Below are 25,564 nucleotides of genomic sequence, written 5' to 3' on the forward strand. Positions count from 1 at the left end.
TGGGCTTGGGCTAGAGTATATTTAAACTTAGTCCAGGTCGGAAGCATGACCAAATGCGCAGTGAGCAAAAACCAGGGCAACATGATATTCAACTCCCCTATTTGACATATTCTTCATGTTCAAAAACATACCATGTGTGTTGGTTAGACTACTTACCTAATGCAAGAGAACAATGCATATTGAAGCGAGGGCGGGCAGTGTGTAACATCTAAGTGGGTGTACATATTTTTTTGACCCTCCACTTTCATGATCCAACATAGAATCCTATAATCTATTGTCAAATTGAGTTCTATATCAGAAAGTATTTTTCTTTTGGGTAAGTATTATAATCAGAGAGAGTGGGAGAGAGTGAGAATTAAAAAAATATTTGCAAGGTAGATTTATTGAATAGCGACGTTAAACTGCTCTTGGGAATCACTCCTTGCCGGAAAAAAAAAACTAAAATATATATATATACATATATACTAAGATATATATCACGTATGCATGCGATTAATTTCTAATACTTAACGCCGTGGGTGATTTCCGTAAAGTTGGGAAATCGGGAATTTTTTCTTCGACTTTCACGGATCCCATGCATCGCCCCACAAGCCACTCACTTGCCACACTCACCTTCACTGAAATGAACTGGGACATCACCGCAATGGCGAACAGTGTAAATGTACTATTAGTGCTTGACTTGAGCAGACCCCCACTTTGACCTCATTCTAACAACCTTTCAGCCTAAACATCAAATGACAATTCCTTGAAAAGCTTTGGTGTGATTCAGTGTTAGATCAAATGCCTGCCCACCATGCAGCTCTCCATATAGGAAGGGCTGATATGTGTTTTATACAGTAGCCTAAAGTATCGTACCAGTTGTTGTACTTGTTGCCTTAATCAAGAGAACAATGGTAGGAGATTGTAGAACTATGGGATCATAGACCAGCAATCTTCTATTCAGATTTACACGGGCTACATAAAGATGCTGGCATTCACTGTGGTAAGTAGGGGTTAACATTAAAAGGATGTGAAAACTTGCGTTAATTTAATTCCAAGTCAAGCATTATCCACAATAAATTAAACACAGTATGTCTTGATCATAATGCACTGCTTTATAAACAGTAACATCTGTATTAAGGGCACAATTTTCACACATTATAAAACATTCTAAAATGGCAATTAATCATGATTAGCTACAGAGGTTTGTACAATTAATCGCAATAAATTATTTTAATTGTTTGAGAACACAAATTATTTGTTATTGGTATGAAATGGCTGGAAATGGTGAGCTCTGTAAAATATTACACAGCTCATATACATAATTCATACAGAGGGGACCTGCAAGTAACAATTTTAATTGTGTTGTTTCTCTTGACTATCATGTGCATACAACTAACACTGTGCCGACAGACATCCAAGCAAAATGTCACTGTCAGACACCCCAGTGAGGAATCAACTCAGCACTTACTTTACCTGTCACCTACTTCCTGTTATTGGCCTGAAAAGTCAAACCTAATGCAATATTTGGCAATTAATTTTCACCCATACTGACGTTTCATCACACCACTTGTATGCTAATAATATCTTCAGAGTTGGGAGAAAAACTTTCAACTTTCCCCAAAACCTTAAAACTGCAAAGTCACTTAGTGAAGTGATCTTACCTGGCAGATGTATATCATTAGTAAATTCATCCTTTGTATTTATTTGTTATGGGTGTGAAATGGCCGGCGCTATTGGCCACAGAACAATTCTAGACACATTCTTCCCTTGCTATGAAGCATCAGAATCTGTCAGTATATGTAATATTAAATGCGTATTTGAACACCTTCCAGACCTAAAAAAATATGTCATTTTATGGTGTGGTAAGCCCAGTGACATTGAAATAGAACACCCTTTTAAGATGTTTCTCTATGAATAATTCTATTTTTTTAATTAAACAGATGAGCACCTGAGTGGTGCCGTGTTCTAAGTCACTGACTCACAGTACAAGTGTCATTGCGGCCAGGTGTTTGAATCCTGGTCGTGGCATACCGACAGTGGCCAGGGGTCCAGCAGAGGGCAGCGCAAATTAGTCAGTCGACCAAGAGAGGTGGTGTGAGACCGACTTGTGTGCTCCCAAGTGGGGGTAAAAAGGCAGAGCTAAGGGACATGGGGTGCGGATGGGGTGCGGTTTAGTTAAGCCTCTAATCATAGGCTGCTCTGCATTAAAGAGATACTGTGACTAACTACCTACACTTTGGTTAAAGAAAACCATTTCTGCGCACTGCAATTTAAACATGCCAGTGGATTTCTGCTTTAGAGAAAGGGTATGCAACCACTGTTGTAGCCAATGGTCAGGGGATACAACATAAGGTCTAACAATTTGTACACTGCTAATTTCCAAATCTAAGGCAATAAAAAGTGAAATAAAAAATTATACTTTTATTCTGTCATCACATTTAGACATGATGACAGTGTATATTTATGGGAATACTTGGGCACAATTTAAACTTGTTTTTAGCAGAATTATTAACTGCAGTCTTTTGTATGTAACAAAAAACTACATTTATTTTGTTACAAAGGGGCACCATGAATTTCACAAACTCACCCAAAATTGCATTCTTTCATGTAAACACATAACAACAACAACAACAACAACAACAAACACTCTCATCCTGGGCAAAGAAATCCATAGCAGACAATTTCACAGTCTGGTAATGATAGACATGATGTCTATGCTGTGCAGTTGGCATGCTCTGGTGCTTCATTGGTTTGGGTTAGGCATATAGAATCCTCTGAGACAGTGTGCTGCTGCTGGCTCCAAATCCATTAACTACATTGGCTCTCTCAGCATGGTGCACCAAATATTAGTAAGAGAATCCAGAAGCTTCATGCAATATACTACAAATCTTTTAAAACCCACAGCAATACAGAGGTATGTTTTCTCATAGATTCCACTGTTCCAGCTGCGAAGGACCCCTGTTATTCTGTTGCCCAGATGGCTTCCAAAAAGACTGTTGTGAGGGATCTTAACAGGCATGTGCACAGATAGACCCCAGGTGGGCTTTAGCCCCTGCCATTTTCCCCTCAGACTCAACAAGTGCCCCTTTTGCCCATCGGTCCCCCCATTCTATCTACGTGATACCTCGTCACTCAAGTAGCCGGCCATCCGTCGTCCGTCTGTGTAATGCGAATGGCTGAAGCTGGCAGGCATGAGGAAGCCGACAGGCGCATTGCACCCAACGTCTGTTCTACTGCGTGTGCATTTATCCAAGGAGCCCTTTTTTGTCATTTTTTACCCAAGCCCCTGTGCAAGGCTCTGGATTTTAATCTAATGGTGGAACACTGATTTGTGCTGAGCGTCCCATGGTCATTAAGGTAATTGCATGATCACTTTATAACATCGTGCCCTGGTGGTCATGGTAATTTGGCATACCCCACCCACCTTGCAAGGCCTGTAACCGCATTATATCTGGAAATGTCATTGGAAATATCATCTTCCACCACTGCAAATTGATTTTATACCTTTTTGACTGAGTCCTGAAACCCTTTTAGTCTGTCTCTCATCTGAGTTTGCCATTTGATCTACGACAGGCTTCCAACTCTTAACAGGCCCCATCGATTGCCACTTTCTAGCCAGCTTAGCAGGGGAAGGTACTGTGTCACCTTGTAATAGTAACATTGGAGTCAGACCATGACTTTTTCTTTTTTTGTTCCTGGATGGCATAAAGTAATATTTGATTACCTTCAATCTGAAATGACCATGTTTAACTGCACTGTAATCATTTAAATTACATTTTACATTCATTTATTCATTTAGCACACACTATATACAGAGTAGTAATATAGCACAGCATACCTTCAGCTCTCATTTGCTGCTTGTTGCTTTTTTCTGATTATTGAGTGATGTTGACAAGGTATCCCATTCCGTTAAGCCCAGTGTATTTAAGTTCAGTGTATTTAAGTTCATGTCCGAGACAATACAAAAAAAATGTTTTACTAGAAGACTTCAGTCAAACAAAGTTTTTAAACTAGGGATGTGCATTGGACAATAATTTACTATCCCACTAGTATGTCTTATTATTCGAATAGTATTCGGTTAACCGAAATACATGTACATGTTTTTAAAAACTACAGATACAACATGAGCGCTAGTACATAACGCACAAAGGTGTGGGTGTAGTTCGCAAGAACATTGACTTAATGGCTGTTCGAGTGACAAAAGAGCGAGCGCGCATATGGAGGAAGTAATGTGGTAGACACGCAAAACTCAGTTACAGAAATAAATTACAATATATATCAAACACATAACAATGATTGTTGGATGGAGGAGTCTAGAGAAGCTATTTAGCTAAGCTAGCCAGCAATTTGTTATTTGCTTAACTCACCATTTTCTGCACTCTCAACCACCTAGATTTCACCGGGCGTTTCTGCGGCACGATCACGGCCACTCTAGTCAAGGCTTGGGATTCCACCAGACGAGCCACGGGGCGTTTCCGAAGCGGCTCTCCGCTCTGCTTCGCTAAAGATAGGCGCCTTGTCTATTTTTGACAGACGCCGCATCCAAGCCGCACAGTTCAAATACAAAAAGTGAGTAGGCCCACTATAAGTGAGTGCAGAAAGTGAGTACTATAACCTAATTATCTTTCTTATAATAGGCCTACTTTATTTTGAAAAGTAGCCTACTTGTATAGGGACCTTCAGTATTTAAGCATCTTGAAAACCCATTCAAATGTTCAGTAGCCTTGCATATCACAGGATAGGACCTGTGAGATATTATTTGCCCAGGCCCAGCGCCACGAGGGGTCAATTGAATTTTCTGCCCCCCAAGTTTCAGTTTTAAATACTCTACAGAAAAAATAATAATAATAATTTGCCCCCACAGTCACTTTGTTCTGGCACCGGGCCTGTTTTTGCTATATCAAGTAATAATGACATACGGTACACATTCGTTTCAGGTAGGCCTAGTTAAGGTACGTTTTAAAAAGTTTGACTGTCTGATTTTAACCTGATACTTGCCCATATGTTTTACATTTCTGGAACTATAGAAGAACTTCATGGTAGAACCCCGAAAATCAAGGAAAAAATATCATCAGACATGCGAAGTTTTTTATTGTTGTTGGTTGATCTTGTGATCTCACCAGTACAGCTGCCTCGCAGTGCTCCGCTTCTGAAATTCTCCCGGTGGGGTATGACACCTCATCGGAGCCGGAACACTCCGCATAAGCTACAGGTGTAAATCCGGCGTTAGATTCCACAGCCTAATGGTGGATGTCCACTGGTCCGGTTCGCCCGCTGCCACAGACGGATCCAAAACATTTTCTATGAACAGCGACAAGGCGTTGTTGACGGTTGCCCAAAGCAACTTGGGAAGGCAGCGCGGCTATTTGAGCTGTCTATAAGAAGGCATATTGGGCAAGGCAGCGCGTTTGCAGGTTAATTGGGCTGCCTTGCCCAAGAAGACCTCTAATGGCATATCCACTATGGGTGTTTGTTTTTCAGGTGGGGGAGGGCTGTGTTGACATCCCTTTGTGAACTTTTTTTTTTATTTAACATGACGGGCTAAATAAAAACCCACGTTATAATGAGCACTGTGCTAGCAGGCAAATTATTTCTGTGGTGCAGCCATATAAAATAAACAACTCAGTGCTTAATAAACACAGCACATTTAACAACACAGCTAACATATAAAACTGACCTGAATCACCAACAATTTCCACCATCCTCCAATCCTTAATGCGCTTATCCCCCGCTATAATTTGCTTTTCCTCCAGTTGGTAGCAGAACATTTCACATGAAGCAAAAATATTTCACAGGCGCCGTTGCAATACAACAGGGACCAACAAGGAAGACTGTCTCGTTTATGGAAGACTCTACTTCCATTGGATAAATGCCTGGCGTTAGCCGGATTCATTTGCATAATATTGCGCAACCGTCAACAACGCCTTGACGCTGTTCATAGAAAATCACTTGTATCTGTCCCAGGCAGCAGGCGCACCTTAACATCTAATGTTCACCACCAGTGCCGCCCATGGCCTTCAGGGGCCCCCTCTCTAATCTTGGGCTCACTAGCAGTCTGGGGGCCCCTGGCAGTCGGGGGCCCTAAGTGGCTGCTTATGTTGCTTATGCCTAGGGCCGGCCCTGTTAACCAGATACGTCAACATTTAGAGTACGTTATTTTTGTCAGATGTCCTGTACGTATTTTTTCGTACTTGACACACATGTGCTTTCACAAGGTATAGCCTACGGATGGAAGCAGGGAGGAGATTATTTTTGCAGTCTCTAGGGAACCTGCTCTATATGACCAAAGTGCATTGCTACCGGGACATCAACTCCAAAAATGCTGCCTGGAGCAATATTGCTACTACATTTATATGTGCACAGTTGGATGAAATAGCCTACTATACTTGTGGAAAACAGGTGCTGGTGATTCAGAAAGTTAAAGCAGAATGGTTCACATTGTACAGTAGTTTGATACAATGCTAGCTAACAACAACAGTAGGCTACTGTAACCACTTTAATTATTTTATTTAGCTGATTATCAAATTTAGCTTGAACAATGTAGATTTGACATTGTAAATATAACGTTTGATTAAGCTGCCATTTTTTATTAGTTGCTATATATCAGCTCATTTGAGAAAGAAATGCATGCGTAAACACGAGAAAATACTTTATGTAGCATCTTGTGGCCACAATTTGTGGCCATTATTCAATTAATGTTAACTTTTATCCACTTGCTAACAGTAGGCTATGCTGTATATAGTGTCCTTCTGACTGAATGGGCCACACCACATTACTACCACTTTGACTGACGATTGTAAACAACAAACACGTGTGAAGGATCGCATTATAAAAACAACGTAAAAAATTATATATTTTTTAAAATGTTCATGGTATATCATTGTGTAAAAATTTGAGATTGAAATTTAAAGTATTTAGAAAAATAATATTCAGAACTAAATATTTCAACTAAAAATACATATAGGCTATGTAAAAAAAATTAAAGATTATATACACACAAATACTCTACTAAATTGATTACGGATATTTGAATAGTCGACTCCCCATGCCCATCTTTAGTTTAAACCTGGAACTCACCTTCCTTTTAGAAGATTTGGTGGCATATACAGGCACACGGCAAGCAAGTAGAGGCCAAAATGGCGCCATGGTCTTTTCTTCATCCTCAGCACAGATCCATCCTGGTTTGTTCTCCTCTCCTAAAATATAGATAGAAAGATAACAGGTTTTGCTTAATCATATAGCAGCAGTTGCAGGGTCAAAATGGACTCTTTTGGACCCATTTCAAATAACAATCCACTTTGTAAAATTATGAAATCACTGAACAATGAGGTCACAGGCCCATTTTTATAGAATAATTAGCACTGTTTGTGTAAAATTAGCAAGAGGCAGGGGGAGATGGGACCAGGTACAGGACAACCCACACCCAGCAGCCCTATGCAAGGTCACAGTACACTAATAGGGCCTTAATGAGATTATACACAACAGCAAGTATCCACCCTAACAAGTAAAACCCATGTGCTGGATTGCAGCAAATAAAAGAGTGAACTTGGCTTGCACACACTTTGTAAATACCTCAAAGCTCCTACAACAGGTGCACCACCTCACTAGGCAAAACACAGATCTGCCAGCATTACTTTATTAAGTAACTGTGAATTACAACTAACTAAAACACAAGGGTGTGTGCAATCAAACAGCTTGTTTTAATTAACTGTGTCTTGTTCATAACTGCATATATCAATATGCAATGAGCCACATAGAGTTTCTGTTTCCAAAGCCCTAAAATCTCAGTGGAGACTAAATGCCTCATTTGGTTTAGGATGTGTGACCAGTTTACTTGACAGGAGAAGTTGTTGCAGCGCAGGTATGAATACAAAAGACTTCAGGGGCAAATTAATTGAGCTTATTCTCGCCAACTCATAACATTTTAAAAGTGTTTCCTTAGCAGGACAGGTACTCAAAAAAGTATTGGTTCACAAAGACTATGTATCAGCAGAACAGTTTGCTGGAAGTACATTGATGCCTGTCTGCAGCCTTCTATGAAACTTGGTGGCAGCTCAGTCATGGTCTGGGTGTGCATTTCAGCCAGCTGTGTCAGGAATCTGGTCAAAATCTATGTAAGTATCAATAGATATATCATGCTTCACCATTGGGAAAATGGTGGACTGGCAGAATCTTTTTGCACGATGATGACATTAAACACACTGAAAACATGATTACGACCTACGTGGAGCAGAATGCTACTGATGGAACACATGAATGGAGCTGTGTGGAATCATTTGGAAAGGGAAAAAGGAGAAAGAGTTATGGCAAATTGTCATTTTCCACAGGACCACTTGACCAAATTATACCACAATCAATTTAAGTTAATTTCTTCGAAAATACTAATAAGTAAATACTTTTTGTTGCCTTGTAAAAAAACATAATTATGTTCATTTAATTATATGTTTTTTTTTTAATGTTAAATAGTGTTTTTTGTTTTCAACAAATAAACACTTGATGCTCAGATACTGTGGATGGCTGTAATCAGAATTTTTTAGAGTGGCCTAGTACACTGCTCAAAAGAATTAAGAGAATAAGTAATCATCACAGTAAAACACCAAGTCAATTAAACTTCAGGGATATCAATCTGTCCAGTTAGGAAGCATAAGCGATTGTGAATCAATGTCAGCTGTTTCGGTGCAAAGGATAGTGACAACAGGTGCACTGGAGAGGCAACAGCAAGACAAACCCAACAAACGGAATGGTTTTGCAGCTGGTGGCTACAGACAACTGCTTTCTCTTTATTCTTCCTGAATGATTCTTCTCTAGTTTTGTTTCAAAAGTGTCCTTGTCACTACTGGTAGCATGAGGCGGTACCTGCAGTCCATTCAGGTTGAACAGGTAGTCCATCTCCTCCAGGATAGCACATATTCATGTGCCATCGCAAGAAGGTTTGCTGTGTCTCCCAGTACAGTTTCAAGAGCATGGAGGAGATACCAAGAGACGAGCCGTTACATAAGGGGAGTTGGACAAGGCCGTACAAGGGCATCAACCCAGCAGCAGGACTGATATCTGCTCCTTTGTGCAAGGAGCAAAAAGGAGGAGCACTGCCAGAGCCCTACAAAATGACCTCCAGCGGGCTACTGGTGTGCATGTTTCTGGCCAAACTGTCAGAAACATACTCCATGAGGGCCCGACATCCTCTAATGGGAGCTGCACTCACAGCCCAGCACTGTGCAGCTCGATTGGCATTAGCCAGGGAACACTAGAATTGGCATGTCTACCACTGGCGCCCCGTTCTTTTCAACAGATGAGAGCAGGTTCACACTGAGCATGTGACAGACGTGAAAGAGTCTGGAGACGCCATCATCCAGCATGACCAGTTTGGTGGTGGGGCAGTGATGGTCTGGGGAGGCATATCCTTGGAATGTTGCACAGACCTCCACGTGCTAGCCAACGGTACCCTGACTGCTGTTAGGTACAGAGTGTGTAGTCAGTTCCTGGATGACGAAGGCATTGATGCCATTGACTAGCCCTCACGTTCCCCAGACCTGAATCCAATTGAGAACCTCTGGAACATTATGTATCAGTGCATCCGACGCTGCCAAGTAGCACCACAGATTGTCCAGGAGCTCACTGATGCCCTGATCCAGGTCTGGGAGGAGATCCCCCAGGACATCATCTACCAACTCATCAGGAGCGTGCCCAGACGTTGTCGGGAGAGCATACAGACACGTCGGGGCTATACACACTATTGAGTCACATTATGAGCTGCTGAAATTTACGCAAGATGGAACAGCCTGTGATTTTCGGTGTGAGTTTGAATCCAGCGCAAAATCAGTTGTTTATTTTGGTTTCCATTGACCGTTGTTCTCAATGAATTACACAATGTACAGTAAAAAAATGTATAATTAATGTATTTAGTTCACCAAGACCCAATGTGATTTAAGTGTTCACTTAATTTTTTGGAGCAGTGTACTTTTCCACATTACTGTATGTCAATATGTTTGTTGTAAATGTCTTTTAGCCAAACTGGTGGCATGTACTGTAGTTGGAAGAGATGCATCATTAAGTGAGAATTATGCCATTGTTATGGTGCATCATGTAGAATGTTTGTATTAAAATTTAAGAAAATGACAATGATACATTGTCAGAAATAAGTTAATTATAGTGTTTCACAATATTTATTTACAATACATTTTTTTGGTACATACAAATGTGCATCTTATCTTACGTTTACACTGCTTCCAATGCAACACTAAAAACAATTTGATTACCTTTCTCAGATAACTACAATTTCTATTAATATGAATTAAGCATCAGTTACCTATGAATGATTTGCATTGACTGGATGATTGATGATTGAACAGCGACACTTATCTATATTGTAATCACAGCTTTCTTCATATAACCTTGCTTTGTAGAGTTCAAGAGATGCTGCAGATTCGCAAGATTCCTATTGGCACACCTACAAGCGAGCCACTACCTGTGATGCTGGCATAGCATTCTGAATTTGCGTGTAAACGCAGCCTTCAAGTCTCCAACTTCATTAGTTCACACAAGGCGCATCAGCTTCTGGTGCGGAGATGGGGTATTTTAGTGGATCGTCAAGAGTTTCAGATGTTTGCGGAAAATGGACGGCAAGGTGAAGCTGGATCCACCACTGAGGTGGACTGGTCCTCCTGTTGTGGTGGAACCGACAAGAGATCAGAGAGCATTAAGAGCTTGGGTAGGGATGTGGGTTGAAGCACAGACTGACAGTATGGAGGGGCAGTTCCCTTGTTGTTGTGAAGTAGACAAAGTGGTCTTCCATATTACATAAACAAATATGTACATTCAAGTATGAAGGACCAAGGTTACCGTAGATTCCCATAGATTACCTAGTTACAGTATCTCACAAAAGTGAGTACACCCCTCACATTTTTGTAAATATTTGATTATATCTTTTCATATAACATTGAAGAAATGACACTTTGCTACAATGTAAAGTAGTGAGTGTACAGCTTGTATAACAATGTAAATTTGCTGTTCCCTCAAAATAACAACACTCAGCCATTAATGTCTAAACCGCTGGCAACAAAAGTTAGTACACCCCTAAGTGAAAATGTCCAAATTGGGCACAAAGTGTCAATAATTTGGGTGGCCACCATTATTTTCCAGCACTGCATTAACCCTCTTGGGCATGGAGTTCACCAGAGCTTCACAGGTTGCCACTGGAGTCCTCTTCCACTCCTCCATGATGACATCACGGAGCTGGTGGATGTTAGAGACCATGCGCTCCCACCTTCTGTTTGATGATCCCCCTCAGATGCTAAATAGGGTTTAGGTCTGGAGACATGCTTGGCCAGTCCATCACCTTTACCATCCGCTTCTTTAGCAAGGCAGTGGGCGTCTTGGAGGTGTGTTTGGGATCTTTATCATGTTGGAATACTGCCCTGCGGCCGAGTCTCCTAAGGGAGGGGATCATGCTCTGCTTTAGTATGTCACAATACATGTTGGCATTCATGGTTCCCTCAATGAACTGTAGCTCCCCAGTGCCGGCAGCACTCATGCAGCCCCAGACCATGACACTCCCACCACCATGCTTAACTGTAGGCAAGACACACTTGTCTTTGTACTCCTCACCTGGTTGCCGCCACACACGCTTGACACCATCTGAACCAAATAAGTTTATCTTGGTCTCATCAGTCTACAGGACATGGTTCCAGTAATCCATGTCCTCAGTCTGCTTGTTTTCAGTAAACTGTTTGTGGGCTTTCTTGTGCATCATCTTTAGAAGAGGCTTCCTTCTGGGATGACAGCCATGCAGACCAATTTGATGCAGTGTGCGGCGTATGGTCTGAGCACTGACAGTCTTAGCACTGACAGGTTGACCCCCCACCCCTTCAACCTCTGCAGCAATGCTGGCAGCACTCATACGTCTATTTTCCAAAGACAACCTCTGGATATGACGCTGAGCCTGTGCACTCAACTTCTTTGTTCGACCATGGCGAGGCCTGTTCTGAGTGGAACCTGTCCTGTTAAACCACTGTATGGTCTTGGCCACCATGCTGCAGCTCAGTCTCAGGGTCTTAGCAATCTTCTTATAGCCTAGGCCATTTTTATGTAGAGCAACAATTCTTTTTTTTTTTTATCCTCAGAGCGTTCTTTGCCATGAGGTGCCATGTTGAACTTCCAGTATGAGGGAGTGTGAGAGCGATGACACCAAATTTAACACACCTTTTCCCCATTCACACCTGAGACCTTGTAACACTAACAAGTCACATGACACCAGGGAGGGAAAATGGCAAATTGGCCTATTTGGACATTTTCACTTAGGGGTGTACTCACTTTTGTTGCCAGCGGTTTAGACATTAATGGCTGTGAGTTATTTTGAGGGGACAGCAAATTTACACGGTTGTACAAGCTGTACACTCACTACTTCACATTGTAGCAAAGTGTCATGTCTTCAGTGTTGACACATGAAAAGCTATCCTCAAATATTTACAAAAATGTGAGGGGTGTATTCACTTTTGTGAGATACTGTAATTACCTAATTTACAGTAGATTCTGTTAACTTTGATACATTACTGGTAGCTTGCAAACCTAGTTCTGACAGCTTACATAACATCACAAACAATGTTTTGGCAGGAGTTGTGTGTGGATGTCAACCACTCAAAAAATACCCTTAGTACATGTAGGGTGGATACCTTGGTCAAACAGTGATCTACTGAAGTCTTGAATGCTGCTATGGGGTTTACTTTCTATACACAACAAAAGAAAGAATCCTAAAATGTTACTTTTAAGCACTGACAGTACTGTATCTACAGTATGCTACTGACATCACTGAACTTGTCACATTGAAGAAAAGTATTACTGTATCAAATATTACAGGTTCTCAGTTTCAGGTAAATTTGAAAATGTAATTCTAAAAAAACATTAAAGGACTGCCTTATGACTTTAGCCAATAATAGGTATTTTCATCATGTATTTCTTTCCATTGAAATCCCACTTGCTCCCACTGATTTGCACATCATTGCATTCTGTTTGTATTTACATTTTAGCGTGCTCAACGTTTTTGGAAAATGGGTTGTAAAATGAGCTACTGTTTCACTTCTCCCTAAGCTCATTGCAAACAATTTAAACAATGTTGCAAGGTCACTATATAGAACATAAACCAGACAAGGAAGCAGATAGGTGATTGATCTTTGCAACTATGTCTAGAATGCTGGCACACTGGAGCTGCCTGTTCACTGTTGAGGTTAAGATTGCTGTTTTGCGGGTACCATTAGAACACAGGACTGATGGTTGCTGATAATGGACCTCTGTATGCCTATGTAGATATCCCATTGAATATCAGCTGTTTCTAGCTACAATAGTCATTTACAATATTAACAATCTCTATACTATGATGTTATTTTAATGGACATAAAAATTAGCTTTTCTTTTAAAAAATAAGGACATTTCTAAGTGACCCCAAACTTTTGAATGGTTGTGTACACCGATCAGCCATAACATTATGACCACCTGCCTAATATTGTGTAGGTCCCCCTTTTGCCGCCAAAACAGCCCTGACCTTTCAAGGCATGGACTCCACTAGACCCCTGAAGGTGTGCTGTGGTATCTGGCACCAAGATGTTAGCAGCTATCCTTTAAGTTATCCTTTCAGTTATCTTTTCAGTTATCCTTTAAGTCCTGTAAGTTGCGAGGTGGGGCATTAGACTCGTTTGTTCTATTCCATCGAGATCTGGGGAATTTGGAGGCCTAGTCAACACCTTGAGCCCATTGTTGTGTTCCTCAAACCATTCCTGAACCATTTTTGATTTGTGGCAGGATGCATTATCCTGCTGAAAGAGTCCAATGCAATCAGGGAATAACATTGCCATGAAAGGGTGCACATGGTGTGCAACAATGCTCAGGTAGGTGTTACGTGCAGTGGCGTCATTAGGCCTGGGCGTCTGGGGCTGGAGCCCCTGGTCTTTTATGAATAGCCCCAGATCTCAAATTGACCCTGATCTATTCATCTATAATTCCAATCGTGCATTATGACAATGTAGACGTGTAGGCCCCTTGCATTTACATTGACATTTTCCTCATGCACATTCAAAACCCTGTATTTAATGCCCCGGGGGGCGGGCTAAGCCCCGAATGTATTGTGATCCTAGCAACGTCTCTGGGTATGTGTCAAAGTAAAATCCACATGAATGGCAGGACCCAAGGTTTCCCAGCAGAACATTGCACAAAGCATCACACTGCTTCCTCCAGCTTGCCTTCTTCCCATAGTGCATTCTGGTGCCATGTGTTCTCCAGGTAGGCGACGCACACCTTCCCGGCCATCAAACATGACGTAAAAGAAAAAACATGATTAATCAGACCAGGCCACCTTCTTCCATTGCTCCGTGGTCCAGTTCTGATGCTCACGTGCCCATTGTAGGTGCTTTCGGCAGTGGTCAAAGGGGTCAGCATGGGCATCCTGACTGGCCCCATACACAACAAACTGCGATGCACTGTGTTCTGACATCTTTTTATCAGTACCAGCATCAACGCTTTCAGCAGTTTGAGCAACTGTAGCTCGTCTGTTGGATCGGACCACATGGGCCAGCCTTCACTCCCCACGTGCATCAGTGAGCCTTGGCCGCCCATGATCCTGTCGCCGGTTCACCGCTTTTCCGTCCTTGGACCACTTTTGATAGGTACTGATCACTGCAGACCGAGAACACCCCAGAAGGGCTGCAGTTTTGGAGATGCACTGACTCAGTCATCTAGCCATCACAATTTGGCCTGTCAAAGTCGCTCAGATCCTTATGCTTGCCCATTTGTCCTGCTTCTAACACATCAACTTTGAGGACAATGTTCCATTGGTGCCTAATATATCCCACCCATTGACAGGTGCCATGATGATGATATTATCAGTGTTATTTACTTCACCTGTCAGTGGTCATGTTATGGCTGATCGTTGTATCTTTATTCAGTGAAGAATATATAAAAAAAGGACGCTTCAGTATTGCCACCTTTTTTTTTATTGGTGCAGTTTACGCCACCTATCTGCCTTGAAGTTATAATCATAATCTCATTTTATAGTGCCTATAGAAAGTCTCCACTGCAGCCCTGTATCTCCTTAACAGTTCTTCTTCATAAAACTGTCAACTTCCTTTGGGAGCATTAATCAACACCAATCGAGTAATGCCTAGTTCCAGTTCCCAATTCACCCACATGTATAGTGTATACAGTATCTGTATATACTTGGCATTTTAAACCTTTATTTTGGCATAGACAGTTGTGGAAGATAGCAGAGTTTTTGCTGAGAAAGTCGTGGGCAAGATTCTAACCTATGCTGCAGCTTTGATTACTGGACAACAGCTAGGCCACCATGGTCAGTTATTCAATCAATCAATCAAATGTATTTATAAAGCCCTTTTTACAACAGCAGTTGTCACAAAGTGCTTTACAGAGGCACCTAACGTTTAACATCCTAAAAATACTTATCGAATGAGAATTCAATAAGAACCATGCACATTTTAGGGCAGATGCATATTAGATACGTATTTGATACAATGATAGTACACTTCCCTGTTTGATGTGCATGTGTGCACGTTTTGATAGTACCACCAGTAGAGGCATTAGTACACGCGGGCATCTTCAAAAGAAGTAAAGTCTTAATAGGAACTTGTGGTCGTGGATGGAGGCCGGGTGTAAAACCCATCAACCCGGACCCCGATACCTTTGAGTTTCAATAAGCAACCCTAACCACACTGGAAGCGAAACCCTAATTGTTTCTGTTGTCTAGCCTTACTCCTTACCTTAATCTTAACCACAATGTAGTATTAGTAAACCTTAACCCTTAAGCATTGTTTGTAGTTCAGGGCTTCACCAAACGTAAATCCACGTTTGGGAGTCGACAACAACACTGGTGGACTGTCCATACATAACATATAGAAGTGAACAAGAAGATGCAGTCGGTAGTCCATTATATTGTGTACAGCTCTCGGTTCCTACTTAGGAGACTGCTGAAACTGTTGCAATCCCTGATGTGCCTGTGAAGTCTTCTTTGGGAATTGCTAGGCTCATGAGAAGCTGCAAAACCCCAATGTTGTTGGGAATAGCACAACATTCTGTATACATTTGTTGTTTGTTAACACATACAGTACTTTAACCAACATTCAAAGGACATTCTTGTATTTCAACCCACAGCATGGTACATTTAACACATTGCCTGTCTCCTGTGTTCTGCTCCCTGTTGCTTTACCATAGTGCTTTCTAGCAGTGGATTAAGAGGGTGTGTGCCAGGATGGCCAAACCACAATCCTCAAGCATTTTCTATCGATTGGCTTCTGGGGAAGGGAAGAGACTGACTCACTTAGAGATAGCAGGGTAACCGAAGGCAACAGCCCCCTGACTGCCCTATACTCCCTGTGGTGGGACTGATTGCTTGACTCAATCACTCCTTTCCACACTTCCTTCTTTTCAACCTTGACTCCACTCTCACTTGTCTGCGCTGCTTGTGTGGGCTGTCAACTCATTCCTAACCTTGCCTGGAAAGGCTGGAGGTCCATTAGAAAATCTTTTAATTTCTCTGTAAAAAATCAACCCATGTTTTAGGCTATGCTCCTAGCTTAGTTAGTGTATGATCCCCTCAGAAACAGCAGCAAAGGAGATGCCATGGAACATAGCCTTCCCGGAATCCTATTATTAATGTTGCCCGATGCCCTGAGTGAGAACTTGTACCTTCCAATTTTGAGACTTAAAATAAATAGAATTTCACACTAAATCTATTTTATTTAGTAATGAGTGTATATGAACACATACATAAGATAAGGGCTGTTACGTAAATTGGGGTTAACAGCATTAACACTTGTACAAGGCAAAGTCAGGCCCCTAAATTAGCTTATCACTTACTAAATCATGCATAAAACTGTTTGCTAGTCAGGGCAACAGACATGTTGATGCATTTTGGAGCATGGCACCCCTTTCTGTCCATACAGGACACAGATGAGTAGAATTCAAATGCTGATTGAACTGGAGGACTCCCCAGAGCAAACATCAGGCCTGCATTACCACGAAATGTTGGAGAAGCCAAGTGACAGTAGGCCATCCGTGAAATTACATCAACAACTTCCTTATTGTAATTACATTTGTTAAATGGAAAGGCAAAGTGTGGGTGTAAGGCAATTAACATGTCATTGACATCCTGGCCAGGTTAGTGCAAATTCATTCTATTCACACCAGGGTCTCAACAAACAATCACTTAATGGATTTTCAACTAAACATAAAAACAAGTCCAGGAAACATGTATGGCTATATTTATTTATATTGTTAACAGTAATAGTCATTCCAAATATCTCCCTGGTCCTCCCCATGTCCCTTGAAAATTGAGCCAGTAGAGGTAGGGAGCGATATAATAATCCTAGGGAATGGAATATCTCTAAATCACGTCAAAATGTTTTTGTCACATTTTATCAATATTAGGTAGAGTCTAACAGCAAATGTTTTTCAATGCAAATGCATATAAAATAGTAACACAGAGTATACACTTACACAGTAAGAGGGAATAAATGCAAATTGATGTGAAAAACAATCGTTTGGTTATTCACTGAAAGTCCCATCACTGAAATGGGTTACTGATCATTTAGATTTATGTACATACTGGCTGGAAATAGGCAGCAGTGGATAGGTAAAACCGGTAGCAGCAACAATGTACAATACCGTTCATAAGTATGGGGTCACATAGAGATGTCCTTGTTTTAAAAAAAAAGCAATTTTCTTTGTCCATTATAATAACATCAAATTGATCAGAAATACAATGTAGACATTGTTAATGTTGTAAATGACTATTGTAGCTGGAAATGACGGATTTTCTTTATGGTATATCAACATGGCATACAGAGGCCCGTTATCAGCAGCCATCACTCCTGTGGTCCAATGGCACGTTGTGTTTGAAAATCAAAGTTTATCATTTTAAAAGCTAACTAATCCTTAGAAAACCCATTTAGGATTATGTTAGCACCACTGAAAACTGTTTAAGGAGTAAAATGATTAAAGAAGTAATAAAACTGGCATTCTTTAAACTAGATCAGCATCATAGGTTCTGGGTTCGATAACAGGCTCAAAATGGCCAGAAAGAAATAACTTTCTGTTCTGTGTTCTGAGAAATGAAATCTTTTCCATGTGAGAAATTGCCATGAAACTGAAGATCTCTTACGATGTGTACTACTCCCTTCACAGAGCAGCGCAAACTGTCTCTAAACAGAATAGAAAGAGAAGTGGGAGGCACAACTGAGCAAGAGGATAAATACATTAGAGTATCTAGTTTGAGAAACAGAACGCCTCACACGTCCTCAACTGGCAGCTTCATTAAATAGTACCCGCAACCACCAATCTCAAAGTCAACAGTGAATAGGCAACTCCAGGATGCTGGCTTTCTAGGCAGATCTCTTCCTCTGTCCAGTGTCTCTGTTCTTTTGACCATGTTAATCTTTTCTTTTTATTGGCCAGCCTGAGATATGGCTTTTTATTTGCAACTCTGCATAGGCCAGCATCCAGAAGTTGCCTCTTCACTGTTGACAATAAGACTGGTGTTTTGTGGGAACTACACTGCTAAATAAATTAAGGGAACACTTAAATCACACATCAGGTCTCAATGAATGAAATATATTAAAGATCAAAATGTTTACTCTACATTGTGTAATTCATTGAGAACAAAATGACGTAGCAACACTCAATGGAAAACAAAATAACCAACCGATTGAGTGTTGGATTCAAACTCACACCGAACATCTAAATAAACTATTGAAGTCACAGGCTGTTCCAACTTGCGTAAATGTAATCACGGCAACTCATAATGTGACTCAGTAGTGTGTATGGACCCCATGTATCTGTATGCACTCCCAACAACATCTGGGCATGATCCTGATGAGATGGTGGATTCCGGTCCTGGGGGATCTCTTCCCAGACCTGGATTAGGGCATCAGTGAGCTCCTGGATAGTCTGTGGCGCTACTTGGTGGCATCAGATGCACAGAAACACAACGTCCCAGAGGTTCTCAATTGGATTCAGGTCTGGGGAACGTTGAGGGCCAGTTAATGGCATCAGAGCCTTCGTCATCCAGGAACGGCCAACAAACACTCTGGCCACATGAGGCCAGGCATAGTCCTGAACCAAAAGTCTGGTACTCCTGCTGGGTTGATAGCCCTTCTACGGCTCTGTCCAGCTCTCCTTGTGTAACGGCCCATCTCTTGCTATCTCCTCCATGCTCTTTAGACTGTACTGGGAGGCACAGCAAACCTTTGGCACATATGGATGTGCCATCCAGGAGGAGCTGGACTGCCTGTGCAACCTGAATGGGCTGCAGGTACTGCATCATGCTACCTGTAGTAACAAGGACACTAGCAAAACGCTAAACTAGAGAAGAATCAGTCAGGAAGTATGAGGAGACAGCAATTGTCCATGGCCACCACCTGCACAACCATTCCCTTTTTTGGGGGTTGTATTGCTGTTGCCTCTCCAGTGCCCCTGATGTTACTTTCATTTGCACCAAAACAGGTAACATTGATTCACCGTCGTTTATGCTTCCTAACTGGACAGATTGAAATCCCTGAAGTTTAATTGACTTGGTTTTATACTGTGATGATTTTGTGTTCCCTAAATATTTTTGAGCAGTGTATTTAATGTAGCTGCCAGTTGAGGACCTGTGAGGAGTTTCAAAAAAGTTTCTGGCCATTTTGACTGGTGTTTTGCAGCATGTAATTGAACCCACAATTGCTGATGCTCCAGATAAGGCCAGTTTTACTGCTTCTTTAATCAGCGCAACAGCTCTCAGCTGTGCTAACAAAAGGGTTTACTAATGATCGATTAGCCTTTTGAAATGATTAAACTTGGCGTGCCATTGAAACACAAGACTGATGGTTGCTGATAATGGTTGGCCTCTATAATCCCACATGGATATTTTATAAAAAAATCTGGTATTTCCATCTACAATCGTCATTTACAACATCAACAATGTCTACACTGTACAAGTGATCTTTTGAACGGTAGTGTATGTTTGTTTTTGCCGTTTCATAATCTTTTTAATGGATTGCTTTGGGGGTATAAGCTATGTAGGGTCCTGTTTGTTAGAAACTTGTCTCACATGCTATGTCTACAAAGCAGTATTATATAGAGTAGCCTTTGGCTCGTGTGGTTGAGGTCATTAACTATTTTTAGTGTCTTCCTCTTCAGTCACATGACCCTTCCCTATGATGCTCACTGGTTTTTCTGGTTCTACTGTGGATCCGTATTCCTCTCTGACCATTACCCTGGGCTTTCTACTGAGCACAAAGACCCCACTATGAGCCTATGCAGACATACTTGTTGTAATCTGTAGGCTCTATTTAGACCCATGAATAAGAAATGTTTTCCAGTGCACATCTGTGCCTAAAATGAATCTACCATGTATGCTATATAATAGCTTGTCCAAATCAGTACTCCTGCTGTGTTGTTAGTGTGGGCAACACCACAAGGCTGTAAATGCTGCTGTGCTGTTGTATACCCAGCTCAATGAATGACTCCTTCCTTACCTGATGTTTTAGATACCACGTTTGACATAGTCAAGACAGCACCACAGACTGGTGCTGGAAACCCTATTGATGTATTACAGCACTGGTGTATCACTGTAATACATGACAAATTTAGTCTTAGTCCTATCGATTCCTGTGGTTAAGGAGAACCATCGTTAGTGGCACCATTCAAATAAAAGATGCAGCTAACATGATTGCGATAAGTTCTTGAGTCAACTTGCCTTAACACTGACCACACCGTAAATGTTAATTCTCAAATATAATGCCCCAATCCCATTATGTCTGATTGATTTCATGCATGTTCCAATAGATCTCTGTCTACTTATTGTGCGTGATTGAGGTGGAAGGAAAAATTACAATTAGCCTAGTGTTATTAGGCTTTGTGCAGCCAAATATACTGTATTTTATATTGGGTACCTAATGAAGCCCATGACCAGATAGTGGAAATGGATAACGGGCTGGTCAAGTTATTGCACACAGATATCCTTTGATTCCAACGCAACATTTGGCTAATGCAATGCCTGTGTAACTGGAAACGCCAAGGAAATGATTACACCAAATAGAACAAATGTATCTACCTTGTTACCTTCCCTCAATATTGATGTATTTGACACAGATTGAATAATAACAGTAGGCTTATTGTCATTTCTTCTTTCAGTTATTAGGCGAGGTATGCATATTTCATGATCTGAAGTACTGATATATTGTATATTGGGGCTTTAAACTTCAGATTTGGGAGCCAGATAAGCCTTCTCCTTTAAGCGAACAGAGCAATAGAAGACATCTTACGGATGTTACATTCCACATTCTAAATAACGCTAGCCTGTACATGAGATGCGCAGTTGCATTTGTTTCTAGGCTATTAATGAGAATGTGAACTTATCATTTAATTTATAACTCAGTTGGAAATAGAAAAAATATTAACAGCAAGGCACCATATTTTTTATTACACATTTTGGCAATTTTTCAATTTATTGACACACAATGCCTTAATTTCCTAATCCATTATTGTTTTCTTAACGAGACCACCCTGGTTAAACCTATGGCTTGAACACGTTGTATTACATTATATTACAAAACTGAGAGAAACAACCCCCGCCACCAAGTTTAAATAGGCTGAAAATAGGCTTGACGTCAACAGTATACAGTATGAATAAAAATGTTTTCACTTCAGAAGTCTTTCCTTTATTATACTTTACCTATATGTAGTCATTTTTATATATGATGAGGTTCAAATAATTGTCAGAAAACAGACTATAAATAATGCATTCACTTTCACTAAGCTTTAAGCATTAGTTTTTCCATCATGATAGTGTACAGCAAAGTAGTTTGCATATGGTGAAAAAAGACATGGAAATTAATTAACTTTGTGTAATCTGCATCAGTAATCATTATATGTATTAAGCATGTACTGTAAATGGTGTAAGGAAGTGGCCATATAATGTAATGTAGTACTCACCCTGTGCAATCTTGGCCAGGTGAAGCCTGTTGACCCAGGAGATCTTGCTAAGTGGGCTGGGGGTGTTGAAAACAACCATGAAGCTGACAGGACGTCCTGATCTGTAGAGAAACACACCATATAAAACACTTGACCCATACATTGTGGGGAATGTCCACAAAAAAACTTGAAGCCTCATCATTGTTTATGATTCAATCATTGACCAAATTGGTAAAGTTTAGTGGAAAATTCACCACTAAACTTTATTTGGGGTGTTTTTTTCATTATCCACCACAGCAGTATTTTAACTATTTTCACAGATAGAGCCTGATGCTAAAAGAATGGAGACAGGTGTTTTAGGCCTTTTTGTTTTAACGATTGTACTGGTAGCATGAGCCGGTATCTGCAGCCCTTTCAGGTTGCACAGATAGTCCTGCTCCTCCAGGATGGCACAACCATACGTGCAGTGACAAGAAAGTTTGTTGTGTCTCCCAGTACAATGTAAAGAACATGGAGGAGATACCAGGAGACGGGCCCTTACACGAGTGGAGCTGGACAGAACCGTAGAAGGGCATCAATCTAGTAGCAGGCCCGGTATCTGCTCCTGCCAGCACTGCCAGAGCCCTATAAAATGACCTACAGCAGGCTACTGGTGTGCATGTTTCCGACTAAACTATCAGAAACAGACTTCATGAAGGTGGCATGATGTCCCAACGTCCTGTAATGGGACCTGTGCTCACAGCCCATCACCATGCATCATGACTTGCATTCGCCAGAGAACACCAGAATTGGCGGGTCTGCCATTGACACCCCATTTTCTTCTCAGATGAGAGCAGGTTCACATTGAGCACGCGACAGATGAGAAAGAGTCTGGAAATGTCATGGTGAACATTATGCTGCCTGCAACATCATCCAGCATAAATGGTTTGGTGGTGGGTCTGTGATGGTCTGGGGAGACATATCTTTGCAGGGTCGTACAGACCTCCATGTGCTAGCCAACGGTAACCTGACTGCTGTTAGGTACCGGGATGAAATCGTCAGACCTTACACATGTGCAGTTGGGCCCGGGTTTCTCCTGGTGCATTGATGCCATTGACTTGCCCTCAGGTTCAGATCTGAATCCAATTGAGGACCTATGGGACGTTATGTATACACACTACTGAGTCACATTATGAGTTGATGTGATGAAATTCAAGCAAGTTGGTACAGCCTGTGATTTCAACTGTTTACTTGGATTTTCGGTGTGAGTTTGAATCTAGCCCTCAATTGGTCTCCATTTACAGTTATTACATGATTTTGTTACGTAATTTTGTTCTCAACAAATTACACAATTTACAGTAAAGATTTTGATATTTAATGTATTTGATTAATTGAGACCCGATGTGTGATTTCAATTTCCCCACATTTTTTTAGCAGTTTATTTATGATTACTATATATTTTTTAATAAATTGGCATACATTTCTAAAAACAATTATTAGCCACTCTTCTTCACCTTACTGCATCAGCTGGGTCATCTAAGATGGTTTTCTTGCACGCACAGCCCACTTCAAATTCCCCCACTGCATTTTGGTAGGACTGAGATCTGGGAGCTACATTTTTTGCTTTTTGAGGCATTCTGTTTTAGCTTTGCCTGTGTGTTTTGGATCATTGTCCTGTTGCAAGATCCATTTTCAGTTCACCTTATTGACAGACCTCACATTCTTAGAATTCTATGGTACAATATGGAATTCAGGGATGACTCAATGATGACATGTTGGCCTCAAATCATAATTCCACTGCCTCCATGCTTTATGGTTAGTATGAGGTTCTTCTGTTCAAAGGCAGTGATTTGTTTTTACATAACAATCCTTCTGTAATTGCAGCCTTATAAATCCATCTGTACATTGGCATATCTCGATATTCTTTTTGAGAGGACAGGCTTCTTCCTTCCTTCCCTCCCTCCCATGTAGGCAGAGTTTGTACCGTCTCTTTCTGAAAGTTGGCTGATGCACTTCAACACTGATTGTGGCAAGAGAGGCCTGTAAAGTAAATTCCTTGATGTCTCCCTAGGGTTCTTTTAGACTTTTACAAGCATCTTTCAGACAGCTCTTGGGATGAATTTGGTGGGACAAGTTGTCCTATGTATAAGACAACTTTCCAGGGGGTGTATGTTTTCACATCACAGCATTTAATTTAATTCTATAACACATCAAAATGTGGTGAATGTGGAGGGGTCCAAATAAATTTTTCGAAGCCACTGTGTACCTATATCTAAGCACAAATATATATATATATACTCTACATGCATCAATGTACAATATCTATATGTACCTCAGTCTACTTCAACCCACACACCTCAATCTGGCTCCACCAACACACTCGAAACCTTTTACCCATATTTTTTACATTAAATTAGTTCAGTAGAACTTATCCAGAACAATTTACAGTAGTGAATGTATAATGAATTGAACCCACAGCATTGGTGGATGACATAAACATAACGCCTACATTACCAACTTGATAATATTGAACAGTTCTGTACTGAGATACCGGTATCCTAGTCCAAAATATGCTATTTGTAAAACATCAACAGTAAGTTACAGTGCATTAGGAAAGAATTCAGACCACTTCAGTTTTAACACATTTTGTTATGTTACAGCCTTATTCTAAAAATTATGAAATGTATGCGCCTATACAAGGGCCATGTCCCCTGAAATAGCAAAATATCATGTTTTCAGTTCAAATTGTATTATTTAATTTCTTAGTATACCATCATCACACTTAGGACAAGGTCAGTCTTCACCTTCAATCAATCAATCAAATGTATTTATAAAGCCCTTTTTACATCAGCAGTTGTCACAAAGTGCTTTTACAAAACACCTGTTCTTAAACCCTTAGGCGCAAACAACAGTAGTGTTGAATTTCAGTGGCTAGGAAAAACTCCCTAAGAATGCCAACATTTAGGAAGAAACCTAGAGAGGACCCAGGCTCAGAGGGTTGACCAGTCCTCTTCTGGCTGTGCCGGGTGAACATATTAAGATTACAATTGTAATAATTAATAAATGCATGTGGGCTGAGTCTAGAGTCTATTTAAACTTAATCCAGGTCAGGAGCATGACCAGATGGACAAGGAAAGGGACAACACGGGGGAGGGAGGAGGTGTCAGCACAGTGGCAGCTGAAATCGTCAGGTATCGTCTTGATCTGCAACACAACCAGGAGGACATGGGACAGCGACAGCAACGGGTCTTTCAAGCGAGATACTCCGCAGGTGTGAGCCAGGACCTCATGTTCAAGTTCAAAACGGTAGGAGACTGGGAAAATTCAGAAAATGCATTCCTCATATGAACAAGGATTTATAGAGGAGAAGGAGAAATTAGTGGAGAAGGAGAACTGAACCTACTCCCACAGCACAATAATATAGCAGCGTAAGACCTTGGGACTGAGACAGGGGGGTCCGGCGACACTGTGGCCCTATCTGGGGGAGGCCCCGGACAGGGCCCAACAGGCAGGAAATCAATTCACCCACATTGCAAATCATCAGCCAAAGGGACACCCACCAACCACAACCACCCTGAATGAGGGCCAAGTATTGCCAGCAGAGTACAGCCCAATTGCACAAGTGCTCAACAGAGAAACAACAACAAGCCAGTGA

The 25,564-nt window shown here is 41.1% G+C and overlaps 1 protein-coding gene across 7 annotated transcripts in view; it reads right to left on the minus strand.

Annotated features, from left to right (window-relative positions):
- The window catches only part of arhgef10la (Rho guanine nucleotide exchange factor (GEF) 10-like a), a 203,312-nt gene that overhangs the window by 78,997 nt on the left and 98,751 nt on the right, over positions 1 to 25,564 (minus strand). For all 7 annotated transcript variants that reach the window (XM_034287227.1, XM_010881719.3, XM_034287226.1 and 4 more), the window contains 2 exons: positions 21,952 to 22,052; positions 7,060 to 7,178 (listed from right to left, as the gene is read on the minus strand). In XM_034287227.1, coding sequence (XP_034143118.1) covers positions 7,060 to 7,178; positions 21,952 to 22,052 — 220 coding nt within the window. The remainder of the gene's footprint in view (positions 1 to 7,059; positions 7,179 to 21,951; positions 22,053 to 25,564) is intronic.

The sequence above is a fragment of the Esox lucius genome, chromosome 17 (genome assembly GCF_011004845.1).
Source record: "Esox lucius isolate fEsoLuc1 chromosome 17, fEsoLuc1.pri, whole genome shotgun sequence".
Classification (NCBI taxonomy): Eukaryota; Metazoa; Chordata; class Actinopteri; order Esociformes; family Esocidae; genus Esox; species Esox lucius.